A 26,525-nucleotide genomic window follows, 5' to 3' on the forward strand; every position below is an offset into this window, starting at 1 on the left:
GGCCAGGCAAGGGAGCAAGTGCGACAAGTGTAGTTACTGGGATGTATAGTTCACCTACAATCAAAGACCATTCTGAACTCCACCAATGATGGAATTGAACCAACTATGGCACACAGAACTCCCACGAGGAACAGAAAATATATATCAATGATTGGTTGGGGGGGGGGGGCGCCAAAATACTGTTTGCTTACCATTGAAAATTACCTAGGGCCGCCTCTGATTGCACGGCGGTTGTCTTTCCAGGCTGTGTGTGAGCCGCTATGTGCCTCAGCCAAGAGCTAACGGCGGGGTGTAAATAAATACACATAGTAGTAATAGTAGTACCAGCCATGAGTGGCGAGAGGAGCTTCCCTCCCAAAGGCGCACACAATAGGCGCAGCCTGAAACCCAGGCGGTAGGGCCGGGCGCACCCCACGCGCGGAGGAAAACGGGCTCTCGTTTCGGAGGAGCCGCAAAACCAGCCCGACCAGAAGGAGAGCAGGGGCGGGGCGGAGCTGGGCGTGGACCTGCGTGTCAGGGGAGCACGTGTGAAGCCCCCGAAGGCGGGAGGAAGGAGGAGAAGAAGAAGGAGACGAAGGAGGCGGCTCCGCAGGCAGGCAGGCAGGCATTCCGGACTGGGTCCCTGCTTCGGCGGCTAGAAGGGAAAGGCAAGGCGCGGCTCCTCATTGAGGCCCTTCCCAAGGGGTGTCTCCCTCCTCCGGCCCTCTCTTCATCCGGATCCGACTCGGGACACAGGCGAGGCATGGACTCTTGCGGCGCGATGACCTTGCGGGGCTGCGGCGGCCAAGAAGGGCGGCTTTGAGCGGGAGGGCGCTTTCCCTCGGCCTTCCTCCTCTTCTCGCCCCTTCCTTCTCTTCCTCCTCCTCCTCCTCGGAGCCCCCTCTCCCATCCCCGCTGGATGTTTGCTGGATCCCGATCCGGGATCGACCCGCCAACCCCTCTGGATCCCGATCGCGGATGAGCGGGCGCCCAGCATGAATTGCGGAGAGCCCAAGGAGATGGAAGGTAAGGGGAGAAGCACCCAGAGGCGGAGGGGTGTACGTGAGAAGGAGGAAAGCCATGCCTTGGGTTTCTCATGCAAGCCTAGAGTTGGAAGGGGTTCCTAAAGGTCATCCAGTCCAAACCCCTCTTCTGCACAAGCCTAGAAGGTGAGAGGAGAAAGAGGAAGGGATCAGGAGAGACCTGCAGACGGGGCTGGGACACAGACTGAGATGTCTCTGGTTTTTGTGCCTCTGCCTTGGGGTTGTGGGATAAGCCCAGAGTTGGAAGGGGGCTCCCAAAGGTCATCCAGCCTGACCCCATTTTCAACACAGAATGGGGTCGGTGAGAGGAGAAAGAAAGAATAAAGAGATACCTGCAGACGGGGCTGGGACACAGACAGAGATGTCTAGGGTTGCTGTGCCTCTGCCTTGGACTTCTGGGAGTTGAAAGGGGGCTTCCAAAAGTCATCCAGTCGAAACCCTTCTGCTACACAATCCTAGAAAGTGAAAGGAGAAAGAGGAGGGGATCAGGAAATACCTGCAGATGGGGTTGGAACAGAGACAGAGATGTCTCTGGTTGCTGTGCCTCAGTCTTGGACTTGTGGGATAAGCCTAGAGTTGGAAGGGGGCTCCCAAAGGTCATCTAGCCTGACCCCATTTTCCACACAGAATGGGGTCGGTGAGAGGAGAAAGAAAGAATAAAGAGATACCTGCAGACGGGGCTGGGACAGAGACAGAGATGTCTGTGGTTGCTGTGCCTCTGCCTTGGACTTTTGGGAGTTGAAAGCGGGCTCCCAAAGGTCATCCAGTCCGAACCCTTCTGCTACACAAGCCTAGAAGGTGAGAGGAGAAAGAGGAGGGGAGCTGGAGATACCTGCGGACGAGGTTGGAACAGAGACAGAGATGTCTCTGGTTGCTGTGCCTCAGCCTAGGACTTCTGGGAGTTTGAAGGGGGCTCCCAAAGGTCATCCAGCCCAATCCCATTCTGCAAAGAAAGCCTGGAAAGCAAACAGGAGAAAAAGGAAGGGTGCAGGTAGTGAGAACAGGGCTGTGTTAAGGAAAGGGGTGCTTTGGGCTTCTCATGGAAACCTAGGAATGGAAGGGATCCCCAAAGGTCATCTAGCCAGACTTCATTCTGCCCCACAATCCTGGAAGGTAAGAGGAGAAGGGGAGATAGAGCCCGGCATGAATAGTGTTGGAAGGGGCCATCCAGCCTGTCCCCATTCTGCACACAAGTCTAGAAGGTAAGAGGAGAAAGAGGAAGGGATCAGGAGATACCTGCCTACAAGGATGTGACAGAGACAGTGATGCCTCTGGTTGCTGTGCCTCTGCCTTGGACTTCTGGGACAAACCCAGGGTTGGAAGGGGGCTCCCAAAGGTCATCCAGGCAAACCCCTTCTGCTACACAAGCCTAGAAGATGAGAGGAGAAAGAGGATGGTATCAGGAGATACCTGCCTATGAGGTTTGGTCAGAGACAGTGATGTCTCTGGTTGCTGTGCCTCTGCCTTGGACTTCTGGGACAAGCCAAGAGTTGGAGGGGGGCTCTCAAAGGTCATCCAGTCCAAACCCTTTCTGCTACACAAGCCTAGAAGATGAGAAGAGAAAGAATCATAGAATCATAGAGTTGGAAGAGACCTCATGGGCCATCCAGTCCAACCCCATTCTGCCAAGAAGCAGGAACATTGCATTCAAAGCACCCCCGACAGATGGCCATCCAGCCTCTATTTAAAAGCAACCAAAGAAGGCACCTCCACCACACTCCAGGACAGAGTTCCACTGCTGAACAGCATTCACAGTCATGAAGTTCTTCCTAATGTTCAGATGGAATCTCCTTTCTTGTAGTTTGAAGCCATTGAGGAAGAGAACAGGAGATACCTGCCTATGAGGCTCTGGTTGCTGTGTCTCTGCCTTGGGCTTCTGAGACAAGCCCTGAGTTGGAAGGGGGCTCCCAAACATCATCTAGCCTGACCCCATTCTACCACAAAAACCTCAAAGACAAAGAGGAGAAGGAGAGATAGAGCTCAGAATGAATTGTAGGAAGTTCAAAGAGATGGAAGGTAGTGAGAACGGGGCTGTGTCAAGGGAAGGGGTGCCTTGGGCTTCTCATGGAAACCTAGGGTGAGAAGGGATCCTCAAAGGTCATCCACTCCAAACCCCTTCTGTCACACAAACCTAGAAGGTGAGAGGAGAAAGAGGAAAGGATAAGGAGATACCTGCAGCTAAGGCTGTGACAGAGACAGATGTCTCTGGTTGCTGTGTCTCTGCCTTAGACTTCTGGTAGTTTGAAGAGGGCTCCCAAAAGGCATCCAGCCCAATTCCATTCTGCAATTAAAGCCTGGAAAGCAAACAGAAGAAGGAAGGGAGCAGGTAGTGAGAAAAGGAATGTGTTAAGGAAAGGGGTGCCTTGGGCTTCTCATGGAAACCTAGGAATCGAAGAGATCCCCAAAGGTCATCCAGTTGGACCTCATTCGGCCCCACAATCCTGGAAGGTAAGAGGAGAAGGGGAGGTAGAACTCGGCATGAATTGTAGGAAGCCCAAAGAGATGGAAGGCAGTGAGAATGGGGCTGTGTCAAGGAAAGGGGTGCCTTGGGCTTCTCGTGGAAACCTAGGACAAGAAGGGATCCCCAAAGGTCATCCAGTCCAAACGCCTTCTGCTGCACAAGCCTAGAAGGTGAGAGGAGAAAGAGGAAGGGATCAGGAGATACCTGCGGACGGGGCTGTGACAGAGACAGAGATGTCTCTAGTTGCTGTGCCTCTGCCTTGGACTTCTGGGAGTTTGAAAGGGGCTCCCAAAGGTCATCCAACCTGACCCTAGTCTGCAAGGAAAGCCTGGAAAGCAAATGGGAGAAGAAGGAAGGGGGCAGATAGTGAGAAAGGCTGGATGGCCATCTGTCGGGGGTGATTTGAATGCAATATTCCTGCTTCTTGGCAGGGGGTTGGACTGGATGGCCCATGAGGTCTCTTCCAACTCTTTGATTCTATGATTCTATGAAAGGGGATGTGTCAAGGAAAGGGGTACCTTGGGTTTCTCATGGAAACCTAGAATTGGAAGGGATCCCTAAAAGTCATCCAGTCACTCCTCATAGAGCTTGTTCTCCAGTCCCTTGATCATTTGAAGCACCCTCCTCTGGACACATTCCAGCTTGTCAACATCTCCCTTCAATTGCGATGCCCAGAATTGGATACAGTATTCTAGGGAAGGGATCCCCAAAGGTCATCTAGTCAGACCTTATTCTGCCCTGCAATCCTGGAAGGTAAAAGAAGGAGGTAGAGCCCAGCATGAATTGTAGGAAGCCCAAAGAGATGGAAGGGAAGGGGAGAAGAAGGATGAGATGGAGCGTGTATTGAGAATGGGGCTGTCACAAAGAGTTGTTAGGGGACTCCCAAAGGATCTGCAGCCCAACCCCATTTTGCCCCACAAGCCTGGAAGGCTAGAGCGGAAGGAAGCTGGGAGAAGATACATTCTGTGGCAAGGAAAGTGATTTCTTGAGTTTCTCATGGAAGCCTATTCTTGGAAAGGGACACCAAAGGCCATCTAGTCCAACCCCTTCATCCATGCAATTCTAGAATGTAAGAGAATGAAGGAAGGGCACCTACACGAGAACAGGGCTGTGGCTGTCAGGGAAAGAGCAAGAGAGATGCCTTGAGTTTCTAGTAGAAGGCCATCCAGCGCAACTTACCTTTGCCATGCAATCCAAGTTCTCACCACAGATGGCTGTCCAGCCTTGGTTTAGAAACCTCCAATGAAGAGACTCTGCTATACTCCAAGGCATCGTTGAACAGCTCGTGCTTTCAGGAAGTGCTTGTTTAAGTGGAATCCCTGGCTCCTTGGAGCAGCAGAAAACAATGTGACATCCCTTTGGATGTTTAAGCCTGGTTATCATATCCACTTCTCATCGCTGAGCTTCACAGAGGCTGGATGGCCATCTGTGGCAGGGAGCGGGTGACTTGGCTTGTGTATTAGCATATGCTAAGATTGGACTGGATGACACTGTCACACTCTCCCAGCTCTAGGATTCTCTAAAAATATCATAAGCTGCTCCTAGTAAGGATTCATATTTACCATTTTTGATTGCCTGCCTCTGGATAATAATAATAATAATAATAATAATAATAATAATAATAATAATAATAATAATAAATCACACAGTCCTAGATGCTTGGGAATTGTTCAACTTTTGATTTTGTGATACGAAATCCAGCATATAGATCTCATTTGCTGTGACCCCTGTGTTTTGTGTCAGTAAAATAGTAATAATAATAATAAATTTGTATACCGCCCTATCTCTCCAAAGCAACTCAACAAAAATGGCAAACATTCAGTGCCAGAATACACTAGCAAGAGATACTTCCTCCCTTGTCCATATCCTTCTTGAATTGTGGAGCCTAGAACAAGACACAGTATTATTCCAGATGAGGCTATCATGCCACCTCATTGCCTTCTCAGGTGGATGGATAGTAGTGGAATCCAGTTGGCAAGGCTTCTCAGGAGGCAGAGGATCCCCAACCAATTCCCACTGCTTTGCTCTTTGTCTTCTGAGACACGGGGACTCCAAAGAGGTGGCCCTGGCTTGGGCACATTAATGTAATTTGATAGCATTTTAACTGTCATGACTCAATGCTATGAAATCATGGGAGTTGTAGTTTTACAAGGCCTTTAGCTTTCTCTGCTAATAAGTACTGGTGTCTCACTGAACTACAACTGCATTCCTTCTACTGTGTAGATGCTCCCCTTGTGTTGACTTGTGCATTGGGCTGGACTGGGTCAAAGGGAAGGCAGGAAGGTGTTTTTCTGGTATTGGGATGCCTTTAGGGCATTTTGCAGCCAGTGCCTTCCGCTTTCTGGATGACACTTCCCATACTTCCCTCCCAACAGTGCACTGGATGGGGAGGGAGGGACAGTGCTGTAATCCATGAGGTTGAGAAGAAGGCTTTCTGCAGTAGACAAGGAAAAGATCAGGAGTTCCTAAGGCACCAGTGGAAAAGAATGGGAAATATCTGTGGGGCATGTAACCAAGATGTCTGAAATGGCAGCCCTCACCTGTTGCCCAGGTAGGTGGTGGCTGGGCATGGAGTCCCATAGTATTAAAGGAACAGGCACTCTGTACAGGCTTGGGTTTACTCGACTTGTCCTGGTTGTGAGACCAAGCATTTGCAACAATGATTTCTCAGTGCAATAATGAACAACGCAAATGGCAATTGGAATGGCTCCTGGTATATGCTTTTGGACTATGTGATTTTAAGTGATATGTTTAATTATGTTATTTTAAAGCTCATTTTGCTTTGTTTTTATATGTACCCAATGCATTGAATTGTGCCTTTATTGTGAGCCATCCTTTTGGGGTAAATAAATAAATTGACTTCTTATTCTCAGATACCTTAGAGATCCACATCAAGTCCCTGGACTCAAGTCAGGATGCTAGTGAAATGGGAGTGCATTTATCACTGCTCCTGCCTAGGAAAGCCTTATTAAATCCATGGAGTTGTCATACATTGACAGGCATACACATACATTTTAATATTATTTTTAACCCTATAAGTCAACAGTAGACTTATAGGGACACATGTCCAATGGAACTCTGTGTGTCTTACACAGCTGTGAGTTGTGTCTGTGTGGAGCCCCTTCGTTCCATCAAAAAGGGTGGTTAGATTTAACAAAAAAGAAGGTTTGACCTCTGGAAATATTTACATTTGCAGAAGTGGAAAATATAAGCAGTTTTTGCCTGCTGGGACATATGGAAGGTAGCAGTGGTCTCTCCTTGTAGAACCTCAAGAACTTGTGTGGAGCACATGTTTTGTCCTTCTGCACATGGCCTGGAACACTGCTGTGTTTGCAATCATTTTGTACATTCCAGAATTCCACTACTATATACTAGAACTCTCCATGAATTGTTGAGCTGCTCGGATTTTTGGAAATAGAGTCCCAAGACCATAGGGTACAATGTGTAACTGTGCATCCTTGAGGAACAAGGCAACTATGGAACATTTCTGATGGATCTCAAACCATTCCCATTGGTTTGACGCTGTCTTGAGCATTGCAGCATGAATGACAAACAGATCTGCCCTTTTTGAACATATGCACCTTCAAGTTGTTTGTCGACTTAGGGAGAGTCCATGAATTTTCATAAGGTTTTCTGAGGCAAGGAAAACTCAAAGTAGTTTTGTCAATTCCTTCCTCTGAAATATAGCCTATGGCACCCAGAATTTGTTGGAATCTCACATTGGGATCTGGTGCCTTTAGGGTATTTAGGCCAGAGTGAAAGGGAGGGGGGCAGTTCCATCTTGTCTCCTGCATATGTCATCAGTTGGGGACCCCTCCCCAATTGCTGCTCTGGGCTAGAGTGAAGAGAGAGGGGGCCAGGGGACAGTTCCACCTTGTCTCCTGTGCTGTATAATGTAATATAATATAATATAATATATTGTATATACATATATTATTTATAATATTATAATATAATAAAATATAATACTAATGATAATAATATGATATTATAATTATATATGTATATTATATGTAATATTACTAATAATATTACAATATAATGGTATAGTACAATATAGTAATATATAATACTGATATTGTACTATGCTATTTATTGTGTCAGGAGTGAACCAAAACAGTTGTATTGCATTAAAAACAGACAAACAAACAGAACACAACATTTGCAGACTGGTATTCTATTAAATGTCCTTTGACCAGTAGTTGACCACTTGGAGTGCCTCTGGTGTTGCTGCAAGAAGGTCCATTGTGCATGTGGTTGCATTGCAGTAGGTGGTCTGTGGTTTGCTCTTTTCCACACTTGCATGTCGTGGATTCCACTTTGTAGCCCCATTTCTTAAGGTTGGCTCTGCATCTATGCTAATAATATAATATATTGTACTAGCTGTCCCCTGCCATGCGTTGCTGTGGCCCAGTCTGGTGATCTGGAAATAAAGTAATGGGAAAGTGTTGGTTTCTAATATATGTAATTTCTTTATGCTTGTGGGTAAACAGTATTTCTTGATGATTCTTTGTCAGTGTTGATGTGGAGATTGTCTGGTTTGCGCACCCTGGAACATGCAAGATATCATTGTCCTTCTTTAAGGGTCCCTTTCAAATCTATGATACTATATCTGTGTGTGTGAATTATATCTATCTATCTATATCTATGGATGGATGGCTCTTTGTCAGGAGGGCTTTGATTGTGTTTTCTTGCCCTGGTGAAGAGAGTTGGACTGGATGGCCTTAAGTATATTCTGTTGGTCATGGGGGTTCTGGGTGGGAAGTTTGCCCCGATTCTGTCGTTCGTAGGATTCAGAATGCTCTTTGATTGGAGGTGAACTGTGAACCCCAGTGACTACAACTCCCAAATGACAACGTCTATTTTCCCCAAACTCCATCTGTGTTCATATTTGGGCGTATTGAGTGCTTGTGCCAAATTTGGTCCAGATCCATCATTGTTTGAGTCCACAGTGCTCTCTGGATGTAGGTGAACTACAATTCCCAAACTCAAGGTCAATGCCCACCCATCCCTTCCAGTATTTTCTGTTGGTCATGGGAGTTCTGTGTGCCAAATTTGGTTCAATTCCATCATTTATGGAGTTCAGAATGCTCTTTGATTGTAGCTGAACTATAAATCCCAGCCACTACAACTCCCAAATGACAAAATCATAATTTTTTGAGTGATGGTCACTCCTTGTGTTGTGAGACGTTTTGTTGCCAAATGTGGTGTGATTTTATTCATTAGTTCTTTCGTTTTTAAGGTACTCATTATGCACGGAGCATTTTTATATATATTGATGTATGTATGTATATCTTGTAAGCCGCTCTGAGTCCCCTTCGGGGTGAGAAGAGCGACATATAAATGTCATAAATAAATACATAAATAAATAAGATTTATTAATGCACTATTCTCATTGAGGAGAACTGGATTCAGAGTAAACCCTCTTCTTAATGCAATAGTGTGGAAAGATGTGCGCCAACAAGGGAGAGATGTGTGCAAAAATGATTTCCAGACAGAACAGTCCAGAGTATATGACTTTACCTAGTTCACAGACCTATAAGGAGTGGAGTGTGTTACCAGTGCATACTCAAGACCACACAGCTTTCTTCAACCCAATGCCCTCCAAATATGTCAGGAACTCCCAACAGATCAGGATGGAGAAGTCTATGTTTACTTCCCAATTCTTCTGGGATAGACACGTCTGGACCAGCACAGAATGGACATGATGCATTTCGGATGCACCTGTGCTGTAGAATTACTGGTTTGTTACTACTGAAATGGCTATGGAATCATGTGAGTTGTATTTTCACAATGTCTTGTTCTGCCAAAGAGTGCTCATGCCTCACTAAACTACAAATCCAGTGTTGCCATTGCCTTGAGTCACGGCCGTTCAAGTGATGCCAAACTGCATTAACTCTACAGCATAGATGAACCCGAAATGCATTATGTTGATTCAGTGCTGGCCCAGCCCCGTCTATCCCAGTAAACAGTAGGCGCAATAGGGAAGAGTTCGAGGAGCTTATTTCTGTCCCAGGCTGTTAGGAAAACATGCTGGCCTTCGTCATGAGGCGCTTGCCTCAGGCGGAAGATTTTGCATGTTGTGAAAGGGCAGCAGATGGTGAGTAACTTAGTTTGTTATTGCTGTGTTCCTAGTGCCGGAGAAGCAGGGAGAGGTATCTTGCGGGATTTCTCTTGGAAAGCTTGAAAGATTTGTCCTTTTTGGATTGCAGTTCCCAAAATCCCCTCAGGCCACATAGCATGCTCACTCTGTGTTTTCGAGCACTGCAATGGAAAAAGGCTCATTCTTTGCATGTGCCATCTTTTTGCTTCATATGCATAAATATCTTCTCTGACCTTAGATGTTGTGTTCTGCTTGGATTTTGCATTGCCGGGGCTGCATTAGGGTTACTCTTTTGGTAAATGAATTCTTTAATTCAGTACTTAACTACCTCTTTTCTGAAGCACTTAGGTTCTGAATCCTGTACATATCTTCCACATGTATGTATTTCCCAGTTGGACCTTTTTGTCCAATGAGGAATTCAACTCAAAGTTGTGACAACAAAGTTGAACATATAGTATGCCTTTTGTGCATGGATGTGTATTGGATATTATATATCGATCTGTATGTGAATGAAAGCTTTGTGCATGGATACATTTGCGCATTAGTTGTACATTCAACTTCATAACTGAACCAAGACACCAAATGTGTAATGTTATCATTCAAGGGAAGGGTTTCACAATTAATGCAAATTCCACACATCACAATTTACACTATGCAGCCCTGAGGTTGGATCTCAGAGACCTGGACTAGATGACTCTTATGGTCCCATCTTACTCTTAAGATTCTTGAAACGAGAAGGAATAATTCCAAAAAACCAAGTGAATAGAATTAGTACAACCTCCCATGTTACTAATCTACTTGTTTTGTAAAACACTTGTACATTTATTTTTTTCATGTCAGGAGCGACTTGAGAAACTGCAAGTCGCTTCTGGTGTGAGAGAATTGGCCACCTGCAAGGACGTTGTCCAGGGGACACTCGGATGTTTTGATGTTTTACCATCCTTGTGGGAGGCTTCTCTCATGTCCCCTCATGGGAGCTGGAGCTGACAGAGGGAGCTCATCCATGCTCTCCCCAGATTCGAACCTTCGACCTGTCGGTCTTCAGTCCTGCCGACACAAGGATTTAACCCATTAACCCAAATGGAGATCAAATCCTGCTTTTCTCCTTAAGCCAGACAAGATGAGAAGTCAACAGCGGGCCATCCCCTTTGTTTGGACCCAAACCTGTCACGCTCGATCACTGGAAAGGGAACTTGCCTTTTCACTGTCCTAAAATGTGCAGTCTTTGGTTGGACAATGGAGATATTGTATTGTCAAAGGCTTTCATGGCCAGAATAGGAGCCCCTGGTGGCGCAGTGGGTTAAAGCCCTGTGCCTGTAGGACTGAAGACTGACAGGTCGCAGGTTCGAATACGGGGAGAGGCGGATGAGCTCCCTCTAACAGCTCCAGCTCCTCATGCGGGGACATGAGAGAAGCCTCCCACAAGGATGATAAAACATCAAATCATCTGGGCATCCCCTGGGCAACGTCCTTGCAGACAGCCAATTCTCTCACAACAGGAGCTCCTGACACGACAAAAAAAATGGCCAGAATCACTGGGTTGTTGTAGGTTTTTTCGGGCTATATGGCCATGTTCTAGAGGCATTCTCTCCTGATGTTTCGCCTGCATCTATGGCAAGCATCCCCAGAGGTAGTGAGATCTGTTGGAACTAGGAAAAGGGGTTTATATATCTGTGGAATGACCAGCGTGGGACAAAAGACTCTTGTCTGCTGGAGCTAGGAGATAATGGAGATATTTGCATTCAGATTCCTGCTCCACTACAAAACTCCTTTGAGCCAGTCATATTTTCTCAGTCTAACCTACCTTCAAGCACTGTTGTGCAGAGAGACAAAAGCAAAGAAATTTGCACAATACTCTCAGCTTCCAAGTCGGAGGAGGAAAGGCCACTTTGAGTCCCCATTATCAGTAAGTTCATATTTTTCATCCTGTTTTCTTTCCTCAGCTAAGTAGCTGCTGGAGCAGAAATGCCTGTTCCTTAAATCACAGCCTGCAATAGTGCTGAGAGCCCATCCTAGCCTTAAAGGGCGGAAGGGGATGATGGGTAATGGCCTTCCCTCCTCTCTCTCATTTTCATGGCAGCCCTGTGACTCATTTCCAGTTTATTATCCCCATTTCACAGATAAGAAATCAAGGCTGTGAGAAAAGGCCCCAAGCTCTGGCCACCCAAGGAGTTCATGTTTTGACTGAGACGTGAACTCAGGGTTCCTGCTCTAGGAGGCTTCTTCCTAGCATAATTGGATTTTATTTTCTTTGTTTTTTAATTAAGGCAAATTAACTGAAGCTAAACATAGCACTGTAAAAAAGAAAAGAGCCTTCATGTTCAGAAACAACTGGGAGGGGCAGAATGTATCGACGCTGCAGAATCAATCGGTGTCGTTTGACACCACGTCAAATGCCTTTGCTCAATGCTGTGGGATTTAGAGAGCTGTAGTTTTACAAGGTATTTAGCTTTCTCTGATAGAGAGCTACAGCCTCATTAAACTACAACTTCCAAATTCCATAACATTGAGCCATGGAAGTTAAACTGGCGTTGTGCTGGAACGGCTGTACCAGGAGCTCCAACTTCATTTTCTTTCTGTTGAATGTTTGCATGTATTCCAAGGTTCCATGCATTTCCCAATAAGGTGGCTTCCCTTGCTCTGCAATTATAGGGCCAATGACCCGTCAATCATCATTATGTTCTTTAGTTCCGCCCCTTTCCCCAGGGCTCTGGGAGGGAAAAGAAAGACTTCAGGCAGTCTTTCAGTTTGGAAGCCCAGTTATAGGACGTGAGCTTTTCCCACCTGTAAAAAATGCTTCGTTTCTCACAACATCCAGGGAAAACAGCCCTAAAGCTTCTAAGGAAAACAGTTTTACAGCACAACCCTTGTTGGGGTTAAAGATACAGATCCACACAATTTGTGGAAAAAATCCAAAAGGACTCCAGCTGGAAAATCTACAAAGCCTTGTCTGGTAGGTCTACTTGGGACCCAAGAAGCAGTTTGGAGCTGGGAGTAGAGCCCACACCAGCAAAGTTTAGAAAGTAGATTGCCCAAGGAGGGATTAAAAAGGGTTTTCCTCTTAAAGAAAAGAAACAGTTCACGAAGCCAGTTGCCTGTCCCTTGTGGACAAGATTAAGAAAGCCACCAGTTGATTCAAAGCCTTGAAGCATTTGTTTGACCTGTTGAAGATCTGAGAAGTATTTGATTGTTTTGTTGAAGACCTAAGCAATCATAAAGGACTTTGTTAAACTTTTCAAGCTTCTTTGTATAGGAAAATCCTTAGGGCCTCTCAGCTGAGGCACCCCAGCTTCCCGCTGGGCACAAAGAGCACGTCCTGTTCAAAAGCCAACTGCTATAGGCCCAGCACGTGACAGCATAGGCATCAAACTGCATTCATTCTACAGTGTAGGTTCACCTGTATTTCCTAAAAGTAACTTGTCCAAGCTCTGCCTTGATTATAGACTGGTTTAGACCTGATAGATGTGGCATTTTTTAAAATCTGGAAGCACTTGTTTTCTAATTCAACATACAGTATGAAGTAAGAGAAATACACTCTACACATTATCAGAAACCCTTTGTAATTATTCAACTCTTCCAAGGTAGTAATATATGGAACTGTTCCCTGGATATACTGAACCTACCTTACATTAGCTTGCCATTACCAGCCAATCCCTCTGCAATGCCAGAAATACAGCTTAATGGTGTAATATTAGAAAATGTTAACCATTTCCACTACCTTGGCAGCCACCTCTCCACAAAAGTCAACATTGACTCTGAAATGCAACACCGCCTGAGCTCTGCAAGTGCAGCATTCTTCTGAATGAAGCAGAGAGTGTTTGAGGATCAGGACATCCATAGAGAGATCAAGGTGCTTGTTTATAAAGCTATTGTCCTCCTTTGAATGCAATTTTCCTGCTTCTTGGCAGGGGGTTGGACTGGTTGGCCCATGAGGTCTCGTCCAACTCTATGATTCTATGATTCTAACCCTGTTATATCCCTGCGAAACGTGGACTGTCTACAGACATCACACTCAACTCCTGGAATGATTCCATCTGTATTGCCTCCGAAAAATCCTGCAAATCTCTTGGGAAGACAGGCAGACAAATTTCATTTTGCTGGAAGAAGCAAAGACCACCAGCATTGTCCAAATGTCCAATCACCATCTCCCCAAACAGTTACTATACTCCCAACTCAAGCATGGAAAACAGAATGTTGGTGAATTGAAAAGAGATCGAAAGATGGGCTTAAATATAACCTTAAAAACTCTGGCATAGACACTGAAAACTGGGAAGCTTTAGCTGTGCTGTCACATGCTGGGCCTATAGCAGTTGGCTTTTGAACAGGATGTGCTCTTTGTGCCCAGCAGGAAGCCGGGGTGCCTCAGCTGAGAGGTCCTAAGGATTTTCCTATACAAAGTCTTTAGAAGCTTGAAAAGTTTAACAAAGTCCTTTATTATTGCTTAGGTCTTCAACAAAACAATCAAATACTTCTCAGATCTTCAACAGGTCAAACAAATGCTTCAAGGCTTTGAATCAACTGGTGGCTTTCTTAATCTTGTCCACAAGGGACAGGCAACTGGCTTCGTTAACTGTTTCTTTTCTTTAAGAGGAAAACCCTTTTTAACCCCTTCTTGGGCAATCTACTTTCTAAACTTTCCTGCGGTGGGCTCTACTCCCGGCTCCAAACTGCTTCTTGGGTCCCGAGTAGACCTACCAGTCAAGGCTTTGTAGATTCTCCAGCTGGAGTCCTTTGGAACTGTTCTTCCCCCAGAATTTCGTAAGAAACTAAGCTCCTCTACAGGTGGAGCTGATTCACATCCTGTAGCTAAGCTTTCAACTTTATGACTGAGCTAAAATGGCTCCCTTTCCTTCCTGAACTTTGGGGAAAGGGGCAGAACTAAAAAACCCAATGATGATTGATGGGTCATTGGTCCTATACTTGAAAACCAAGGGAAGCCACCTTATTGCAAAATGCATGGAACTTTGGAATACATGCAAACACTCAATGAAAGAAAAAGAACCTGGAGCTCCTGGTACAGCCGTACCAGCACATTAGCCCTTGAACGCTCTAACTGGAGGTTAGCTGTAATCAGCAGTGCTGCAGAATTTAATGAGGTACGAATGGAGAGTGAAAGGAAGAAACATGCCAAGTGGAAAGCATGTCAATCGAACCCTGACCGGGACTGCCTTCCACCTGGAAACCAATATCCTCACTGTGGAAGAACATTCAGGTCAAGAATGTTCAAGGGCTCCACAGTTACCTACGTATCCACCGCCAAGACACTACACTTGGAAGTCCATCATACTCAGACAATGAGGGATCACCTAAGTAAGTATACTGATCCCCTCCAGTAAGGAAACAGGCTTGAGTAGCTTAAGCTAGCATATAGGGATTAATTTGGATGTCTTAACCCTTTTGTTTCTTTCTTAGAAAGGTTAACACAATATTTATCTGAGACAAATGTCCTGTTGGGAGTTAGGAAGCAAAAGGCTGTCATTGTAAAGTTGTTTTTTCTGACTGAAAGGTGAGGAAAAGGAGCACATTGTCTTTTCTATAAACAGAAAAATCACACCTCTGGCTGACTGGGCCGATCTTCAAAGAAGGGCTTTGGTCTTGCCCGGAAAAACAGAACAAAGCAAAACAGACGAAACACCTTCAAACCTTTGTGTGGGAGACCTCAGCCTGGGAAAAGATAGAGAACAAAGACATAACAAGGTTTTCCTTTTGCAGGAAATCCCTTCCATTATGGTCTTTCTAAAAGTCCGCTGGATCCAGGTCAAGATCAAAACAAAATATATTGTTGAAGGCTTTTATGGCCGGAATCACTGGGTTGTAGTAGGGTTTTTTTTTTTTAGGGGGTTATTTGACCATGTTCTAGAGACATTCTCTCCTGACGTTTTGCCTGCATCTATGGCACGCATCCTCAGAGGTTGTGACAGTGCTTACCATCAGGAAGTTCTCCCTAATGTTTGTGGAATCTCTTTTCCTGCCATTTCAATCCATTGTTCCATATCATAGTGTCTAGAGCAGCAGAAAATGTGCTTGCCTACTTCTCAATGTGAATTCTGGCAGCCCAAGAACAAAACATTAGAACAAACGCCATCAAAGCCAAAATTGAAAAGTCGATGACAGGTTCCAAGTATAGACTCTTGTCTGAGAGGAAGCAGATGAAACCATAGATCATATCCTCAGCTGCTGCAAGAAGATGGTGCAGACAGCCTACAAGCAGAGGTATAACACCATTGCTCAAGTGATCCATTGGAAATTGTGCCATAAATACCATCTGCCTGTGACAAAGAACTGGTGTGATCACAAGCCTGAAAAAGTTACAGAAAATGAACACATAGAACTCCTCTGGGACTTCTAAATTCATACTGACAGAGTTTTGGAGCACAATACTCCTGACCTCATGGTCGTGTTAAAAAACCAAGTATGGATCATCGATATTGCAATCCCAAGTGACAGCAGAATTGAAGATAAACAACTGGGAAAGCTTACACAACATAAGGATTTAAAGATCGAACTGCAAAGACTCTGGCACAAGCCAGTCAAGGTGGTCCCAGTGGTGATCAGCACACTGGGTGAAGAACCTAAAAACCTTAGCCTGCACTTAAACACAATCGGCGCTGACAAAATTACCATCTGCCAGCTGCAAAAAGGCCACCTTACTGGGATCTGCACACATTATTCGCCGATACATCACACAGTCCTAGTGTGCTGGTACAGCTGTACCAGAAGCTCCCACTTTATTTGCCTTGTATTAAGTGTTTGCTTGCAGCCCAATGCTTGGGATTCTGCAGAAGGGTGGCAGTTATAGGTTTGCGGTTATAAAGTTTGCGGTTATAGGGCAGGCCCCCTGTCCATCATCGTTAAGTTTTGTTCCGCCCCTTGTTCAGGACAATTGAGAAGGGAAGGGAGCCATTTTCACTCTGTCTCAGCAAGGAAAGTCAATGTACAGGACGTGTGCAGACTTCTCCTGTACAAAGGCTTCAACCGTTAAGACCTCCCCGGGGACAACAGTCTTAAGAGCAAAAGGATTCCCAAAGATTCCTAGAGAAGCAGCCCTAAAGATCCGAGGAATTTTGGAGGGAAAAAACAGCTTTGAACATCTAAGAACTCCAGCTGAAGTGACTACAGACCTACTGGTAGGTCCACTCGGTGCTTTGAGATGCAGTAAGTTAACCCTTTGAAGACAAAAGAAGTTTCTGTTGATTGTTCACCAATAAAATACTTTGTTATATTTTACAAGCCCTCTAGAGACTGTTTATGGTGAAAATCCTTGCGAATTTCTCTTCGGGCCCCCTGGCTTCCCGCTGGGCTAAAGTTGCACGTCCTGTTTTAAAAGCAATTCGTTTCAAGCCCAGCGTGCAACAGAACACCTAGACACTTGGGAAGTGTCCGACATGTGATCCAATACAACAGCCAGCAGAGTGACCTTGTTTGCTGTGTACTAATCTTGTTGTGTTTCAAATAATAATAATAATAATAATAATAATTTTTCAAATATTTAAAGAGATAGATGTATTCTATATTTGTGCTGTGGGGCAATGCATGCACCTCATCTACCAATCCAGATCTTTAAAAAGTGACCCAAGATGTCAAGCCATCCTACCAAAAACAGTTCGGCATCTTTGATTCCATGCAGGAAGATACAATCCAAGACCTCCTGACAGATGGCCATCCAACCTCTGTGTAAAAGTCTCAAAGGAAGGAGACTCCAACTGATTCCATCCTTCTATACCTGGACTAAGACCTGGAGCTAGTTCCATACTCCATCAACATGGAAGCCAGAGAAGCAGAGACTCATAGGGGAAAAAATCCCCAGCTCATTAAACAAAGGACTTGTCATTGGCGACGAAACCTGAGAGATTCATCTTGCGGTTTCAGTTATCCTGCTCCATTATGTTTACATATTCTGTGGGAGCTGTTGGGACAGATTCCAAGCCACAGAAATCAATCAAGATTGTAACATTTATGCATGTGCTCTGTGTGTTTTTACATGGGAGCCTGCTTGCTTTGCAATACAGAACTGAAGGCCTACTCTCTCTATGAACTCTTCTAGAGAGGAAGACCCTTCTCTTTCATCCCAGGGGCTTTGTGAGCTCCCGGTCTCCTTTTTATCTCCCAGCTTTCCCTCCCCTTTTCCAACTCCTTTGAGAAAGAAAGCACCAAAGAGAATCTATCTTCCATCGCTTGCAATGGAGACAGATATGAAAACACAGCAGGGAGTCAAGCCAGGGAAGTCACGCTTTGAAAATATTTCAGTTCATCTCTGACCAGAATCCTTCCTTTTTGGTCTTCTGGCTCCACTTCAGCTCCAAAATGAGCCTAGAAAGCTTCTTGAAGCACTCCAATGGAACAATTCGGATGCAGATTCACTTTCATGTGGGGAAAAAAGGCTTACTTTTAATGAGATGGTGAATATTTCCCTACTTATATGTCTTCGTTTTTGTGTGCGGAAAGTACAGTTCGGACCATTTGTCTAACAGTGGTTTGGGATAGTGAATATTTCTTCCTCTCCTCTTTCAAGCCACAAGAATGAGGCAGGCATTTTGGACCCAAAGGCGTGGGATGTGTTGCAAGCCAATGGCTGGAGCTCTCTGTAGTGATTGTAAGTGTGTATTCATCTGTGAATGAAGACTCGCCTTCAAATCACCCGTCAACTTATGGCAACCTCATGAATTTCATAAGGTTTTCCTAGGCAAGAAATTCTCTGAGATGATTTTTCCAGTTCTTTCCTCTGAAATATAGTCTGCAACACCTAGTATTAATAATGGGTTATATCCCATCCAAATACTAACCAGGGCTGACCCTGCTTAGCTTCCAAGATCAGACAGATTCTAGTGCTTTTAGGGTATTTAAGCATGTGGTGGTTATAATAGAAGCCTATGTTTGAAAGAGACCCAAAGGGCCATTGAGTCCTATCGTTGCCATGTAGGATCACACAATCAAAGCACTCCAGACAGATGGCTATCCAGCCTTTGCTCAAAAACGTCTAGAGAACCACACTCAAAGGTAGCATATTCCACTCTCATCAAGATATTTTTACTAATGTTTAGGTGGAATCTCTTTTCTTGCAGTTGGAATCGATTACTCCACTTTGACCTAAGCTCTGGAGCAGAGAAAACAGGCCTGCTCTCCATTCAATATGGCCTCAGTAGAAGACACATCTCTACTAGTGGCATCCTTTCAAATATGTAAACATGGCCCTTAGTTCCATTTTTATCCCTGATCAGGTGTTGAGAGTTGGGTTGCCTCTACAGCCGGGGGCTCGGTTATTTCATTGACCCTATTCTCCCATGAATATGCCCATAGGTTGTTGTGAGTTTTCTGGGTTGTATGGCCATGTTCCAGAAGCATTCTTTCCTGATGTTTCGCCTGCATCTGCGGCAGGCATCTTCAGAGGTTGTGAGGTTTGTTGGAAATTAGGAAAATGGGGTTTATATACATGTGAAAAGCTTTGAGAAGACAATGATGCTGGGGAAAATGAAAGGAAAAAGGGAGAGGGGCTGACCAAGGGCAAGATGGATGGATAGTATCCTTGAAGTGACTGTCTTGACTTTGAAGGAACTGGGGGTGGCCACAGCCGACTGGGAGCTCTGGCATGGGCTGGTTATGAGGTCACAAAGAGTCGAAAGTGACTGAACAAATAAACAACAACAATATCTGTGGAATGTCCAGTGTGGGAGAAAGAACTCTTTGTCTGTTTGATGTAGGTGTGAATGTCATAATTGGCCAGCTTGTTTAGCATTGAATGGCCTAGCAGTTTCAAGGTCTGGCTTCTTACTGCCTGGGGGAATCCTTTGTTGGGAGGTGATTAGCTGGCCCTAATCTTGTCTGGATTTCCCCTATTTTTGAGTGCTGTTCTTTATTTACTATTATGATTTAAGAGTTTTTTTAATACTGGTAGTCAGATTTTGTTTATTTTCATGGTTTCTTCCTTTCTGTTGAAATTGCCCACGTGCTTCTTGTAGATTTCAGTGGCTTCTCTGTGTTGTCTGTCATGGTGGTTGTGAGAGTGGTCCAGCATTTCTGTGTTCTCAAATAAAATGCTGTGTCCAGGTTGGATCATCAGGTGCTCTGCTATGGCTGATTTCTCTGGTTGAAGTAGTCTGCAGTGCCTTTCATGTTCCTTGATTCGTGTTTGGGCAATGCTGCGTTTGGTGGTCCCTATGTAGACTTTTCCACAGCTGCATGGTATATGGTAGACTCCTGCAGAGGTAAAGGATCCCTCTTATCCTTTGCTCAACATAACATTTGTTGGATTTTCTTAGTGGGTCTGTAAATAGTTTGTACGTTGCGTTTCTTCATCAGCTTCCCTATGCAGTCAGTCGTTAAAATATGCCCTTATTTTAAGATCTAGGGAGGCCCTTCTTTCTGTCCATACCTTAAAGGCACCAGGTCCTGAAGGTAGATAAAGGACATGGAGGAAAAGGACAACTGGCTGGGTGTGAAAAGATGTCATAAAAAAGGAGGGTCCATCTGAGGTGTTGTTATTCTTCCAGCCTTATAATTCCCAAGGGAAGAAAGGAAGGGGTGTATTTTTATGGCTTTCCTTTTTGTGTCAAGGCAATGAAATTAAGTGAGTGCCTGCGAAACCAGCTTGCAGTATTAGACTTGGAAGCATTTGCCAAAGTGCTGAGCGGCGTTCTGGTCGTAAACGGCCCATAAATCAAAGGGAATGGTTGCAAGATGATGTGTTTGTTTTTCCTCCTTTACTTGTTGAATCTCAGAGAACCTTCCTTGGGGTGAGGAGCCCATCACTTGCAGGAGCTTGGCAATGGTGATATAGGGAAAGATGCGTTGTCAAAAAAGAAAAGAAGAGAAGGCTGATAAAAATGCCAAGGTTTCCACAAAAACAAAAAGTAAAAGGAAGCTTTTATTGCAGTCGTGGGAGCCAAAGTGTGCGGGAAGGCCAAAGCAACAGAGGAGAAAAGCAGAGGAACAGAGTACATTCAGTTTCAGATTTTTAAATACATTTCTGGGAGGAAAGTATTAGGAATAGTTCCGATTGACTATAGGTCATTCCACACAGCCCTATATCTCAGACTATCAAGGCAGAAAATGTATTGTCGAAGGCTTTCATGGCCGGAATCACTGGGTTGTTGTAGGTTTTTTCAGGCTGTATGGCCATGTTCTAGAGGCATTCTCTCCTGACATTTCACCTGCATCTATGGCAAGCATCCTCAGAGGTTGTGAGGTCATAGATGCAGGTGAAATGTCAGGAGAGAATGCCTCTAGAAGATGGCCATATAGCCTGAAAAAAACCTACAACCCAAGGCAAAAAATCCCATATTATCTGAGTGTAGACTCAGATAACCCAGTTCAAAGCAGATATTGTGGGATTTTCTGCCTTGATATTCTAGAATATAGGGCTGTGGTGCAGTGGGTTAAACCACTGAGCTGCTAAACTTGTTGACCAAAAGGTCGTAGGTTCGAATCCGGGGAGTGGCGTGAGCTTCTGCTGTCAGCCCCAGCTTCTGCCAACCTAACAATTTGAAAACATGTGTGAGTATATCAATAGGAACTGCTCCAGTGGGAAGGTAACAGCACTCCATGCAGTCATGCTGGCCACATGACTTTGGAGGTGTCTATGGACAACGCCGGCTCTTTGGCTTAGAAATGGAGATGAGCACCAACTCCCAGAGTTGGACATGACTGGACTTAATGTCGGGAAAACTTTACCTGTGTGTAAGGGCTCTCTGAAACCCCATTCCAACACTTTTTGGATGTCCCAAGTAGAACTATGAATTCCCTCGATCTCGACACTGTATTCGTATTGAGGCAGCCTAGAATTGCATTGTCTTTAAAAGCTGCAGCATCTCACTATTAACTCAAGTTCAGCTTATAGTCTACTAAAACTCCAAGGGCCCTTCCACACAGCTCTGTATCTGGGAATATCAAGGCAGAAAATCCCACAAGAGCTGCTTTGAACTGGGTTATCTGAGTCCACACTCAGTTAATGTGCGATTTCTTGCCTAGATATTCTGGGATATAGGGATGTGTAGAAGGACCCCAAGATCCCTTTTGCATGAACAGTTTTCCATCCAGGCATTGCCCATCCAATTATTTATGTGTGCACCCTCTATGTAAATAGTTTCAACTACTATGGGGACATCATGATAATGGTTGCAAGGAAAGAAAAAAATCATTCTGTCATCCCATTTTTGTAGCTGCTTTTAAAATGTTCCAGTTTCTCTCCAGTTTTTCCCTTTGTCCTCAGATTACTTCAGTTGCTGCAAACTGGATTCAAAGTTCAAAAATAATTTGCACTCAGCAGAGTAGAAAGGATAGGAGTAGGTTAAGGTTTTGCCCTTCCCTGCAGACTTGGGCAAAAGCAATCTGCTGCAGCCTTTTCTAACTAGTGTGTTCTTCCTCACTAATAATTTGCCATCTTTACAAGGCTCTGATGCTATTGTTTCCTAAGTTTCATCTTGGAAATGTTGGAAGGTGTGTTACTCAGCTCCGAGCAGCAGGTGGATGCCATTCCTCCCCTTCTTTGATGTGTGGGGAGAGGTTTGTCTTCTACAGGTACTGATTCCTTTTATGTGTAGAGGAAGCGCGGAAATCCCCCATTAACACCAATGGTTTCATCTTCAGAGGAGAGATTTCCTTTTGTCCTTAATTGCTGACAAGTTGGCTTCAACTTCCAGTGATTCTATAAACAAGAGACAGAGACAGCATGGGATGGTGGTTTCAGCATTTGACTAGGACTCTGGAGGCCAGGGTTTGATTTCATGCTCAGCGATGAGAACCCAGTGAGTGGCTTTAGCGGAGTCACACTCTCTCAGCCTCATGATGTTGAGAATGACTGACGGCACACAGAAACAATAACAACAGTGGCTAGGCACACCATAATCACCAATCCCTTCTTTATCATATCAGAAGCGGCTTGAGAAACTGCAAGTCATTTCTGGTGTGAGAGAATGGGCTGTCTGCAAGGACGTTGCCCAGGGGATGCCCAGATCTTTTATCACCCTGTGGGAGGCTTCTCTCATGTCCCTGCATGGGGAACTGGAGCAGACAGACAGAAGCACACCCCATCTCGTAGAAAAAGATCTTGGAGTCCTCGTGGACAACAAGTTAAACATGAGCCAACAATGTGATGTGGTGGCAAAGAAAGCCAATGGGATTTTGGCCTGCATCAATAGGAGCATCGTGTCTAGATCTAGGGATGTAATGCTACCCCTCTGTTCTGCTTTGGTTAGACCACACCTGGAATATTGTGTCCAATTCTGGGCACCACAATTCAAGAGAGATATTGACAAGCTGGAATGTGTCCAGAGGAGGGCGACTAAAATGATCAAGGGTCTGGAGAACAAGCCCTATGAGGAGCGGCTTAAGGAGCTGGGCATGTTTAGCCTGAAGAAGAGAAGGCTGAGAGGGGATATGATAGCCATGTATAAATATGTGGGAGGAAGCCACAGGGAGGAGGGAGCAAGCTTGTTTTCTGCTTCCTTGAAGACTAGGACGCGGAACAATGGCTTCAAACTACAAGAGAGGAGATTCCATCTGAACACGAGGAAGAACTTCCTGACTGTGAGAGCCGTTCAGCAGTGGAACTCTCTGCCCCGGAGTGTGGTGGAGGCTCCTTCTTTGGAAGCTTTTAAACAGAGGCTGGATGGCCATCTGTCAGGGGTGATTTGAATGCAATATTCCTGCTTCTTGGCAAGGGGTTGGACTGGATGGCCCATGAGGTCTCTTCCAACTCTTTGATTCTATGATTCGAACTGTCGACCTTCAGATCAGCTGGCGCAAGGGTATAACCCAATTGTTGGGTTTCATCCCTGGACTTCACAAGTCTCTTGTGTCTTCAAGTTTCCAGACCTGAATGAGTAGCTTGACCAGAGATAGGATTAGGCTGAGGAATTCCTCTCCAGCACCCATTCCTATGGATGTTTCCCAAAAGGGCTTTGTCTTTACTCTTCCTCCTTGCCACTGTCACCTCCCCTTTGATGATATAGCAAGCAATGGAATTCTGTGGTGTTTTTATTGCCCTGGGCTGGCCATGTGGTCATTCGCCATTTCTCCATTCTCTTCTGCTTTTCTTTCTACCTGTGAGGATGCACATTTTGCCTCTCTCCTTAGGCAAAATGTGGCTTTCTTAGAAGATAAGACTTAGTAAGCTAGTGAGCTCCAAGACCTTTTCTATCAAGTATGTATTTCTTTTACTTCAATAAATAATTTGGAACCTAAAGTTCTGCACTCCTGTGTCATCCTAAGATATAGAAGCTTATCCCAACTCATTGCATGTAAGTTTCTGGTGGTTATGAAGTTTTCTTCTGGTACTATATTTGTGGTTGAATCATCCCAACTGAGGGCTATTTTTAAGCCTAACAGCTCAGATTCCCCAACACTATTGCACCACCACAATGATAATAAGAAAAGCAATAAAGCATATAGAAAGTAGGTAAAGTAAAGGTAAAGGTTTCCCCTGACATTAAGTCTAGTCATGTCTGACTCTGACATGCTAGTCATGTCTGACTCTGACGTGCTCATCTCCATTTCTAAGCCAAAGAGCCAGCATTGTCCATAGACACCTCGAAAGTCATGTGGTCAGCACCATTACCTTCCTGCCGAAGCGGTATCTATCGATCTACTCACATTCGCATGTTTTCCAACTGCTAGGTTGGCAGAAGCTCACCCAACTTCCCAGATTCAAACTGCTGACCTTTCGGTCAGCAAGTTCAGCAGTTTAACCCACAGCACCACCAGCACCACCAGAGGCTCCTTAACAGAAAGTAGACTCACATTCAATTATAGGTTGGGCATCCCTTATCCATAATTCCAAAATCCGAAATACTCCAAGTTGTCCACATGGGTTGTTGAGACAGTGTCACCTTGCCTTTCAATGATTCAGCATACAGAAACTTTTTTTATGCACAAAAATATTATGTATAGAATTGCCTTCTGTTTAGATTTGGACCTCATCTCCTAGATGCCTTACTGTGTACATATAGGCAAGTAAAGATATTCTATTTTTTGGGGGGGGGGGGGGGCATCTTAAATTCAAAATATTTTCTATTCCAAGTTTTAAATTCCAAGTTTTCTATGTATCTTGCTCTAGATTCTGCTCTTTTACTGGTCCCATTGCAACAAATTGACCAGCAATGGGGGTTGATGTGGGGCTTGAGATCTAGACCCACACATGGGAGGCCCTCCCTTAAATTGAGAAGATGACAACCACTAAGCTCAAGACCTTTTTAATAGATTGCTTCTGGGTTCATCATAGGCACCTATAGCAACTACTGAAGGCATAGATAACACAGTGATAGCACATTTCCATTTAAATATTCCCCTTCCATAAATCAGAACTACAGAGGATAGTTGGAGTTTAGAATCGAGTAATGATATGTGGATTTTGAAAACTTTGGCTTGTTGTGGAAACAAGGATTGGAGATACAGCTTCATTGGAGACCCCTTTCCCCCATGATAATAATCTCTAACTTCCTGTTGTCTCACTCACATTATGAGTTATTTGTAAGTCAGATGTTTGTAAGTTGGGGACTCTCTGCACATACAACACTGTGGAAACTGTGTTTCCCTTCTAAAAAAAGGTAAAGGTTTCCCCTTGATATTAAATCTAGCCGTGTCTGACTCTGGAAGGTGGTGTTCATCTACATTTCTAAGCAAAAGAGCCGGCATTGTCCTTAGACACCTCCAAGGTCATGTGGCCGGCATGACTGCATGGAGTGCTGTTACCTTCCTGACGGAGCGGTTCCTATTGATCTATTTGCATTTGTATGTTTTCAAACTGTTAGGTTGCCAGATGCTGGGGCTAACAGCGGGAGTTCACTCCACTCTCTGGAATCAAACCGCCAATCTTTTGGTCAGCAAGTTCAGCAGCTCAGTGGTTTAACCCGCTGCTCCACCGGGAGCTCCCATGTTTCCCTTATATGAAATGGCAAGACCAAGGCTTGCATTTTTGATTTTTTGTTGACTATTTGTCAGCTATGGATGGTTGAATGGCTATAAAAGGTGGGTGTACTGGTGAAAAGAAAACAACACTTTATTTAACAACACATCAATCCGCATGTCAGCATTCAAGGTGAGCTGTCCAGCACTGACGTTTTACAATTTATAGTATGTATTTCTGGAGAATTTACCCAGCAACAGCTTTTCGGCAATGCGTTATTACGAATCCTGGGGGCATAGTGGACATTCATTAGCCAATAATGAAACAGCACTCAGGTTAAGCCATAATGGAAAAATGTTAAACAAGCACCATGGCAAAACTATTCACGTTCCCTTGCATTTCGGATTGCTATAGTTATTTTAATAGAAATTGCTCAATTGATGTTCGGGTCAAAATATTCTGGAAAGGCTATTCCTTGAGATTTCTAAGAGCTTCAACTTCAGAAATAAATTCTTGCTTTGAGACACAGATTGGGACCATAAGTGTTTTTTTTTAAAAAAATGGGATGTTTTCAGATTTTGGAATACCTGTATTTGCATAAATTACCTTAGAGGTGAGACCAAAGTCTAATGTGAAATTCGTTTATATTTGATTCACACCTTATGCACAATATTGTAACAATTCATTTGCAAGAAACACACTTTGTGTACACTGTGCACAAAGCAAAAATATCAGTTTCTCAATTTTTGATTTTGGAGTACCTTGGATTTCAGAATGCCAATTTTTTTTTCATGTCAGGAGTGACTTGAGAGACTGCAAGTCACTTCTGGTTTGAGTGAATTGACCATCTGCAAGGAAGTTGCTTAGGGGACGCCTGGATGTTTCTGATGTTTTACCATCCTTGTGGGAGGCTTTTCTCGTGCCCCCACATGGGGAGCTGGAGCTGACAGAGGGAGCTCAACCTGCTCTCCCTGGATTTGAACCACTGACCTATCGGTCAGCGGTACTTCCAACCCAAGGGTTTAACCCATTGTACTACTGGGGGTTCTAGATAAATAATTCCAAATAAAGGATGCTCAATCTGCATTTTCCTTTTGCATG

At 44.6% G+C, this 26,525-nt stretch overlaps 1 protein-coding gene across 5 annotated transcripts in view; it reads left to right on the forward strand.

The window, feature by feature from the left end:
• Positions 1–336: 336 nt before the first annotated feature.
• SAMD10 (sterile alpha motif domain containing 10) overlaps positions 337–26,525 on the forward strand; it is a 99,943-nt gene continuing 73,754 nt past the window's right edge. Inside the window, exon 1 of one of the 5 annotated variants that reach the window (XM_067468250.1) lies at positions 337–1,005. In XM_067468250.1, the coding sequence (XP_067324351.1) occupies positions 975–1,005 (31 nt within the window). In that variant the 5' untranslated portion in view covers positions 337–974. Of the gene's footprint in view, positions 1,006–5,894; positions 6,035–9,461; positions 9,584–26,525 lie in introns of those variants that run through there. The other 4 variants (XM_067468249.1, XM_067468248.1, XM_067468252.1 and 1 more) reach the window with 4 other exon arrangements.

Source organism: Anolis sagrei, chromosome 4, assembly GCF_037176765.1.
Source record: "Anolis sagrei isolate rAnoSag1 chromosome 4, rAnoSag1.mat, whole genome shotgun sequence".
Taxonomy (NCBI): domain Eukaryota; kingdom Metazoa; phylum Chordata; class Lepidosauria; order Squamata; family Dactyloidae; genus Anolis; species Anolis sagrei.